The sequence below is a fragment of the Pagrus major genome, chromosome 6 (assembly GCF_040436345.1).
Source record: "Pagrus major chromosome 6, Pma_NU_1.0".
In the NCBI taxonomy this organism is placed as follows: Eukaryota; Metazoa; Chordata; class Actinopteri; order Spariformes; family Sparidae; genus Pagrus; species Pagrus major.
This window is the reverse complement of record NC_133220.1, coordinates 19,294,382-19,304,194: the sequence shown is the minus strand read 5'-3', so window position 1 is coordinate 19,304,194 and position 9,813 is coordinate 19,294,382. Positions and strand designations below refer to the sequence as shown.

Genomic DNA, 9,813 nt, shown 5'->3' with positions numbered 1-9,813 from the left:
TGCTGCACTGTCCGAGAGTCCAAGAGTCATGCACTGCTACATGAGTAAAATGGCCTACATCTACTATCCATGATGACCATGTCTAATTTCACAATCACAGTCACTCGTTGTCAACAATAGTTATTTCTCAATCAGACACATAATATGATACACACATCCTGTTTTGACTGATGCAGTCTACTGTGGCTCTGCGAACAACATGCCTTGTCAACCTCTGCGAGGATGCACTGAACCAAAAGTACTGATGACCTACATTTACTAATACAGTAGTTTACTGTGTTGTGTTTTTGTTCCAGGCTGTCTTTGATTGAGTCTGTCAGCCTGTATGCTGGCAGCATTTATACAGCAATACAATTAACAAAATGGCTTTGAGTACATCAGAAACAGACATTTTTTTGCTAAGTGTACAGCCTGTGAAAGTGTCCAGAGTTGTCCTGTTTTTGCGAGGGACACAGGGAAATAAAACGTAATGATTTTTTTTCACTTAACTAGATTATTCCACACATCTTGTTTTGCTTTAAAGTCTGCATACAGTATGTGTTTGTACCACTTTGTGAGGGGCAATCCAATGTGGTGTACAATCTCCAAATACTGTGCCAAACACCTTGAGTTAGATATCCCTTATGTCCTGCTGTGAGTGAATAAAGTACCATGAGGTCATTTGTAATTCTTTACAGCTGTCTCTATTATTCTGCTCGTGTGAGAGTGTTTGTGTTAGTTTTCACATCCAAGGACAATTTATCAACAACAGACATGAACTCATTTTTGAGAATATCTGCATAAACACCCTTTCAAGGTGTCTGATGAAGAAAACGGGGCTTGATCCCATTATTTAGCTTGTTTTGTTTAGGTCTTTCTGGTAGTGTTGTAAAAAGTAGCCAAAAGTCATACTACAGTAAAATTAAAGATCTCATGTTTAAATATGACTCTGACAAAAGTGAAAGTCATCTTCTCCAATAGTACTTGAGTAAAAGTCTTCAAGTATCTGATATTAAATGTACAAAAGTAGTTTTTTGGAAATAAATGTACTTCAAGCTCCTATAAGTAAAAGAGTAATACTGATGCTTTGTGTTTTCCAACTTGTCAACATAGTGATGTTTTGGGATTGTTTTGGCGACCATCTGAAGGTGTCTCTATTTAATGAGTTGGGAATGAGACTAAAAATCAACTCTCTTACCAACAGGAGCTTTAGCTATTAAAAGTACAAGTGAAAGTAAATTATACATATATTTACATGTATGTACAGTGTATACTGTACACTATGGGTTGACCAATCATCACTCTGGCCAAATATCTGATCTCATATACAGCATTTTTCTCATTATCAGAATCATGAATCATCAGTATCTGATTGCCAATAAAAATAATTAATTTAAAAAGGCTTTGGCTCCGATCCAGCATCCAATCTGCAAAGTCACTAGGAACTAAAGATAAAGTTAAATAAATGTAGTGGAGTAAAAGTACAATATTTGCCTCCAACATGTAGTGGATTGGAAGCAGGAGAAAAGGGAAGTACTCAAGCAAAGTATTAGTACTTCACATTTCCATATAAGTGCAGTACCTAACTATATGTACTAGTTACATTTCATCCCTGGTGTCTGGGTGGTTACACTGGATACAAATGTATCCTAAAATATGCATCCTCCATCATGGTACATTCAACTTAAAATCAAAAAGTCAAATTACTTGCCTACATATCAGGAAAATACTGGCTGAATCAAAGTAGTTAATTAAGAAGAGAAAGGTATATAATCAAACACTGTGCGCGTATCTTTGCAACAATGTAAACACAGTGTCTACATATATAGAAGAGTATGTTGCCTTTCCCCTCAGGTTTTAAATAGTGGTTTCAGTATGTGCTTCAGATTATACTCACTAATCTATCTCTGTTTGATTTAAAAAAAAATGTCCTGGGTGTGTTCATGCCCATTGTTACTGTAGTAAAATATAGCTTTCAAGGAAAATCATATTTTTCACGTTTGTTTATTGACGTCACGTCTACGTCGCTTCATTTTTCAGCGTAAGTAGAAGCCCCGCCCACAAATTACATCAGTAGTTAAAGCCGTATTCAACTGTAGCAGCGCCGCCATTTTAACTTCCTGCTTCAATAGACGTCGAGCCAGTCGCACAGTATTTGTACTCGAAACGTTTTGTTATTTAGCTCTACATAGTGGTTTTTCTTGTTCATTGTTCCTCACAGGGATCAAACTATCTACCTCTACTAGTTTCTGACAGCGTGTTTAGGTTAGGTTCAGCCGGAGAGTCGCAATGCCGAGCCACCCGCTGCGTGTAGCGGTTGTGTGCTCGAGCAACCAGAACCGCAGTATGGAAGCGCACAATATCCTCAGGTAAAGATGGGCCGCCGGGAACCGAAGAGAAGGGACACGGCCATGAAGTGACCGAAATATGTGCGGCATCGAGCCGTTTTCTGAGCCGGTATCGGACCATGCCGACACGTTGACTGACAGCCCGTCGGGCCTGAGCGCAGTTAACAATGGACTCGCTCTTCCACAGGGGCGGTGGCGTACTTTAAAAGCTGGTTTCTGACGAGGTTTCAGGATTGCGGTTGCGCTCCGCAAACAGCCGCACAGATTTATTTGCTTTCAAACAGATTGAGGTTTTTGAAAAAAAATACTGGCCTAAGTTATTGGGTCGTTTTTCCCCTCACATGTTGACAAGAGCGCCCCCCTGTAGGGAATATTCCGGAAGGGAGCAACTGCAGCCAGGCGATACTGGGGAGTTGAGCAGCTTTGATCGGCCTCACAATCACGCACCCCAAAAATTTGTTTCTAGATTTATTAGTTTTTAAACCATAGGTGTGTGTTAGTTTGGGATTGATCAGACATTTCACACTTGGTCTCATTAGCAGCTGTTCTTTATCCACTGGAAAGCAGTGCGCCTCTGTCTAGGACTGAAGGAGTTACAGATCAACAGACAAACTCATCCTGTGATCAGCTGAAATTAAAAAAAATCCCCTTTTAGAGTTGTGTTGCAAAAAGTCCAGCTCTTATATATGCAATGTGTGTCAGACTGATTCTGACGCAGCTCAGGAGATGAGCTGGAAATGGGCTTAGACTCTTAGCTGCAGTGATGTCTTAATTCAGCATTTGACATATAACAGGACCACATGAAACATGTAGTGTAAGGAAACGCTGACCTCTTTGGATACCTTGCTCTTGAAGCATGGAAAGACGCTGATTGCTGCATTCTGCTTGTTTAATTTTCTTGTTTATACTGTTGTTGCTAGAACTGGTATGTGATTTACTGTCTTGTCCTTTTTCATCTTTGCAGCAAACGTGGATTTGATGTGCGTTCATTTGGGACGGGGTCTCACGTGAAGCTACCCGGTCCTGCCCCGGATAAGCCAAATGTGTATGACTTCAAAACGACATATGTACAGATGTACAACGACTTGGTCCGCAAGGACAAGGAACTGTATCCCCTTCTTACTCACTTTATCTACACACAAACACACATATGGTATACCGGAACCAGATAAGTATACATGGCCCATGTCCATGTATCCTGTTTAGATATTGATCTTTGTGGGAGTTCATGCAGGTGATGGTGTTTGAACGGCACAGCAGATGGGACTGCACCGATGGGTAAATGACATGCAGAGATTTTTGAATGTGTAACAGACACTGTATATGTTTTGTCAAAAGACGGTGGAGAAACACCTTGCAGTACAACAGCCATGATGCAGTAAGTACAATTTGGTGAAGATCATAAAGAAGTTTTTGCTGAGCCCATCAGATTTAAATCTCTCCTCATTTCTAAAACCCCCATCTTATACTCTTTAATGTCTATTTGTGAGCGTCATACGTGTTACCACTGTTGTTCCTCACTAGTGCCGTTTCCCTCTGTTTTAAAATATATTCCTTGGTGTCTCAATATATTTTTGCAATTTGAGTACCATAGAAGCAGAATAGTGAATTCTGGAAAAACATCACCTACTTCCAAGGTGAATAGAGAAGGGAAAAAAACAGGCCAAAAAGCTACAGCAACACTTGAAGTATATAGACAATTTTGTATTATTAGACCGATACGTTTTCACTTAGTCATGCAGTCTACCGTAGAGTACCATCAGAAACTGTTTTTCAACTGGATTTGATTAATTTGTCTTTTGTAGTCAATAATTTCAGTAATTCCTAATTGAATTGCTGGTGCATCAGTGATAAATACTGTTAAAACATGGTAAGGGGGGGGGGAAACAAAGAAGAACTCTCTTAGCTGTGAAATACAGTGTTCACAAGTAGACAATTGACTGAAAAAACGACTAACAGGACAAAAAATCAACATGGTTAGGCTGTACTTTAATTCAGGGTAGAATAGTTCATCCTTTTTAAAGAAATGTCTATCTTAGACGCATTGTATTCAGATTAAGATATTGACTTAAGTTCCCCACAGAAACTGCTTGTTTTTCCTTGTTAGCGAGGGTGTAAATGTGCATGGCACCTAACTACGATGCTCAAAACCATGGGACTTAAGAAAGCCTGTGATCTCTGGAGCCTAGAAGTAAAACTGCATTAGTGAGTGATTTCCACCACAGTCTTAGTACAGAACTGTCTCAGACACTTTGATTTAAGCAGTTATTGCTCCTGTCAATAAGTACTGAAGGGTGGTACTTTTTGTTTATTCATATAGTTGAAATCCACACATAATCAAACGTCTACACTATCAGTATGACTAATGTAAAATCATCCCCCCTCCCCCCGGCCTCCAAGTCTTTGAATTACTCTTAATTATGGTTATATATTGTTATTCCAATTAAATAGGCCTCTTAATTGAAATTCTATGGTTTAGGAAAGATGTACTTCACCAAATGTTTACTTGCTACTGTGCTATTGCAAAGGATATTACTGTATCTAAATGTTAGTATCTAGATATTCCCCGGATGGCAAACACAAAAAAAAGCTCAGGTGAACTCTTTAAATTTTGCCAACATGATAGTTTGAGTGGTCAAATTTGTTTTATGCATATCAAAGGTGCTGTGCTACAGATTGTGATCTAGTTGTCCCATAAACACCAGTGTATTAAGAGTAGAAGATGTACCTACTGCCTCTTAAAAAGTCAACTATTTGCTGTTCTCTTGAGATTTTGCAAAATATAGTCCACTGTTGTAGACAATTCACTGTAGTGGTGTCTTTTTTTATTTATACTGTGTACCCAGAGGTTACTTGCAGGATGGCCATGTAGTATCAGAGGAACATGGACTTTGTCTCTGTTTTTAAAAATGGAGCACTGGGTGGAATTGTCACATCTGTTTTAAGGACAGCAAACACTGGCCTTCTGGTATGGCTTGTTGATAACATTAATATGAAAACTTTGTTGAATCAGTTAATTACAGAAATTTGCTGTCAAAAAGTTACATATGATTGATGTTGCTCTAAAATGCCATTCATCTATTTACCTTTTTTTTTTTTCAACAAAGAATGCATGGCATACTTTTTAGACGCCACTAGAGGGCGCTGCAGTTTGTCTAATACAAACACTGACTCCAAGTGTGCACTCCACCATGCATTAATACAAATGGATATCTTAGTTTCCCACAGGCTTATTGGTCGTTGGCAGGCATTTTTTGGTGTCCTGTTAACCGGTCTCTGATGAGAGTGTTGTATTACCTTGAAATGTTTCTCTCGCTCCTGCTGTGTTCCTTGACCTCCCCACTCTTCAGATACACACAGAATGGCATCCTGCACATGCTGGACCGCAACAAGCGCATCAAATCAAAGCCAGAGCGCTTCCAAAACTGCAAGGATAAGTTTGACCTGGTCATCACCTGTGAAGAGAGAGTCTATGACCAAGTGCTGGAGGGTGAGGCTTCTAAGAAGACATGTCTAATCACTTAAGGGCAGTAGTTGGTCATTCAGAGCCCCTTGCCAGAACACTGCAATGATTGTAATTTTTGAGGCCACACAACTTTTTTGCCCTGCCATGATTTGGTCGCAGACCAAGTTTTTACTGCTTCTGATTGTCTTTTATCTGTTGTTGCTCCCCAGACTTGAGTTCAAGAGAGCAGGAAACTCTACAGCCTGTGCACGTCATCAATGTAGATATTCAGGATAACCACGAGGAAGCCACGCTGGGCGCCTTCCTCATCTGTGAGCTGTGTCAATGTGTGAGTGTCTCCTACCAAGGTTCTTAAAAATAAATAAAGTAGTTAATGACATTTTGGTTTAATAATGAAATTTGAATTATAATACATAATGCGGTAAAACTATATATTTAAAATGAATAAAATGTCTTCAAGTGAACACAATCTGCCACCAAAAGAAAACACTCAGTGGTCACCTAATGTAAATCTCATGCTTTAAGATGTGCTAGATTCATTGTACAGAGAATGGTTTTAGGTCAATTGGTCCAAATGAGCAGTGTGTGCAGGCAGGCTGTGTTTAATTTACTTCGTCCTCCACCCATGCAGATCCAGCACACTGACGACATGGAGAATGAAATCGATGAGCTCCTACAAGAGTTCGAGGAGAAGAGCAACAGGCCTTTTCTTCACACTGTCTGTTTCTACTGATACACAATTGAAATTTGCAATAAATACAGAACCAGATGACAAGCAATCAAATAATAGGTTATGTACAACACAGTACATACACACTGTGTGCCTACACAGCCACACACATATATACACACACACACACACACACATGCACACAGCTTTGGATCAGGACCTAACAAAATGGCTGCTGCTGGACATAATGGTGATGATGGGTTCCTCCTCTACGCAGAGGACGGCTCGCTGCTCTCGCTCTGCCTTTATTTCTCCAGATCAAGGTCAGGCCAAGGTCCTCCCTGCATCCCAGACCAGTGAAAACACTCAACCATGTCTCCTCAGGGAGAACCATAACACCTACACCCATGACTGGATGACTCCTTGACAAGTCCCTCTGTTTTTGTTCAGTACAACATATGGATGCAGATCTTTTTCCCCCTCCAGATTATATATAATTGTGATTCATTTAAGCATATTTGTCAGATTTTTATTCCTGATCTGGGACAGTGTAAATGTGGAGGAGAATTAATTGATTTGAATGCGTGTTTTTGTGCGACAATGTGTTGTAGATTAGGATTAAGTTGAAGTGGGTGGGATAGTAATGAATAACCAAACCCAGGCCTCTCTGAGGATCTCCTCCAATCTGTTTCCAGTATGTGTTGATTCATATTTAAACTTGGATATGCTATTTTTCAGGGCATAGTATTTTTTTCTTTTGTAAATGTAAAAGAATTGACGCGTTGTAATTATTTGCAAACTGCGAGCTCAGCTCAGAGTGCCTGATTTTTCTGTATGTACATATGAATCCACTAAAGAAAAAGACATCTCTAAGAAACATGTCATGAATCTTTATTTGCTTTATGGTATTTAGTTTGTGGTGGTTTCATTAGAGCATTCATGCAAGACTGCAAGTAGTAACTGTTACATTTAACTATGAGCAGTCAGTTATTATTAATGATCACAAACAAGGTACTTAAATATAAATATCAAAAGGACCTGTCTTTTTTCACGTTTCATTTAGATGCCATAGATCTTTTCGGACAAGCAAAGGCAACGTGTGATTATTTTAAAGGTGCACTATGTAGTTTTTGAAAGGAAATCCAAACTCAAAGGAAATTTACAATATTATTATGGTAAAAATACAATACAATACAATAAACATGCTGTCCTCAAAGGGGAATGAGGTCCCCAGAAGAGTTTTTTTAACTGAGGTGGCTACTTAGCAGGGTCCTGCAAATATAAACAAAGTAATATGAATAAAATTGTGTTGTCCATGGATGACTTATGATTTGATGGTTTATTAGTAGGGGTTGACCAATATAGCATTTTCAGGGCAGATACCGATAAATAGAAATGAAGGAGACTGAAAACCGATATTTGGGACCGATATTCATTTGCAATAAAAATGAAACTCTCAAAATTTTTCACAGCCACTGATGGAATAAACCAAATGTACAATTTAACCAAGTTTTGTTCTTAAGCACAAGTTTGAGCTACTTTACTTGAGTATTTCCATTTTCTGCTTCTTTATACTTATCCTTTATCCTATACCTCTCCACTACATTTATTTGATGAATTTAGTTACTAGTTACTTTGCAAATTCAGATTATTCGGTATTTAAAGGCTATTAATTGTGACGAGATATTAGATAGTCTTGTGGGCGGGATATTGTGTGTGAGGAAGCTCATTTTTAGTAGTTTATGGTTTATTTTATCAGCAATATGACAGAAAAATCACAGACACCGATAATCAGAAATTGCTGAATATCGACCCCAATAATCCGCCAGGGCTGGTCTCCTATTACTCAGTTTACTCAGTCGTGAAAATCAATGAATCAAGAATTTTCTCGTGATTAAGGTTTCTTCAGAACTACATAGTGCACCTTTAAAATATTTTAAATTGTCTTGGAGTGCATTAATATGTTAGCTAACCAGACTATCACAGTGTTGTGAGCAGGGAGGGAGCTAGCATTGAGGCCACTGAGGTCATGTCCTTGGTAATTTTTTTCTGGGTCTTTGATATCTTAATACATACAAACATACATATATACATGAAATATATATATACATATATATATATATACATATATATATATACATATATATATACACACATATATATACATATATATTTAATTTTATTAAACTTTATTTCATTGTTGTGTCACTGTTAACAAGCAATGAAATGCTTTATAAATGACTTATTAGCAATTGTTTATTGGAAAGTTGCAATTGATGTTCATAATAAATACTGTGTGGTTCATTTATAAACATTTGGATTAGTTGAAACTGAAATTTACCATTTATTACTGATAATTATTATGACATGTTACCCATGTGTATGCTCTTATTTTACACATTTTTTGCACAAATTTTATTCTATTTATTATATCTGTCATTTTTTAGTCTTGCAGTATAGTAGGTGTATGTCTGCATATATTTGTAAATATTGTGTTATTTTTACCGTTCTTGTGTCTGTTTTTATATTGTGTATTATTGTGAGTTTTTTCTCAGTAGTTCTAAAATCCTGGCTACAGCCCTGGTTGTGGGTATTTTAGTTTCAGGTATCGTGTTGTTTAAGTTTTCCTGTTGGACGTAAACGTGCTTCTTCTCTGCCTTCACAACTTCATGTTACTGTTACAGCGAGGGAAGGACCATGTCTGCGACTGTACATGTGGGAGGTACACTGCTCTGAATGACTTCATGTTCATGTGCTTTTCCATAAGCCTGAATTTACACAGCATTTGTTATGACATCTCAACATGAAGCCTGGGTATATACCTCTTGGCTTTTAACTCACAGTATACAGTATATATAGCCTAATATACTGTATGTAATATACTCAATGAGCTACTCATTGCTTTTGTGTCAAAGAGATGTTCAGACTGCTGCGGTGGTGTGGTTGTGTTTGCATCCTATAAACCCTTTAACTCAGACATGATTAATGATGATTAACTCATGCAGGTCAGCTGCTGGTGATATCTCTGACACAATAATGTAGACTTTATTGCACTTACATTGTGGCAAATGGCAATCTTTTTTATAGAAGCACCAACGAGGGATGCATAATACATATCAGCCCGATATATATGATTTATTATCCACTCTTCTGGAAAAACATCTAATCTAATCTTTATTGAGATGATTATATCAGCAAAGTGTTAAAGTGCTGTGTTTGAGACAATGGATGACATTTATACGACATCAGCATGTGCCTGTATGACAGGAGACTACCTGTGCACAAGCACCTGCCTGACATCCACCCAAAACTGTGTTTTCATATACATTTCTATCCTTTTGCTGATGCAC

At 38.1% G+C, this 9,813-nt stretch overlaps 1 protein-coding gene across 1 annotated transcript; it reads left to right on the top strand.

Annotated features, from left to right (window-relative positions):
- Positions 1-2,086: 2,086 nt before the first annotated feature.
- Positions 2,087-7,340, top strand: ssu72 (SSU72 homolog, RNA polymerase II CTD phosphatase). Its single transcript, XM_073468670.1, has 5 exons — positions 2,087-2,348; positions 3,292-3,435; positions 5,678-5,817; positions 6,003-6,121; positions 6,425-7,340. The coding sequence occupies exons 1-5, from the start codon at positions 2,269-2,271 to the stop codon at positions 6,524-6,526; spliced, it is 585 nt and encodes a 194-aa protein (XP_073324771.1). The 5' UTR covers positions 2,087-2,268; the 3' UTR covers positions 6,527-7,340.
- The last annotated feature ends 2,473 nt before the right edge of the window (positions 7,341-9,813 follow it).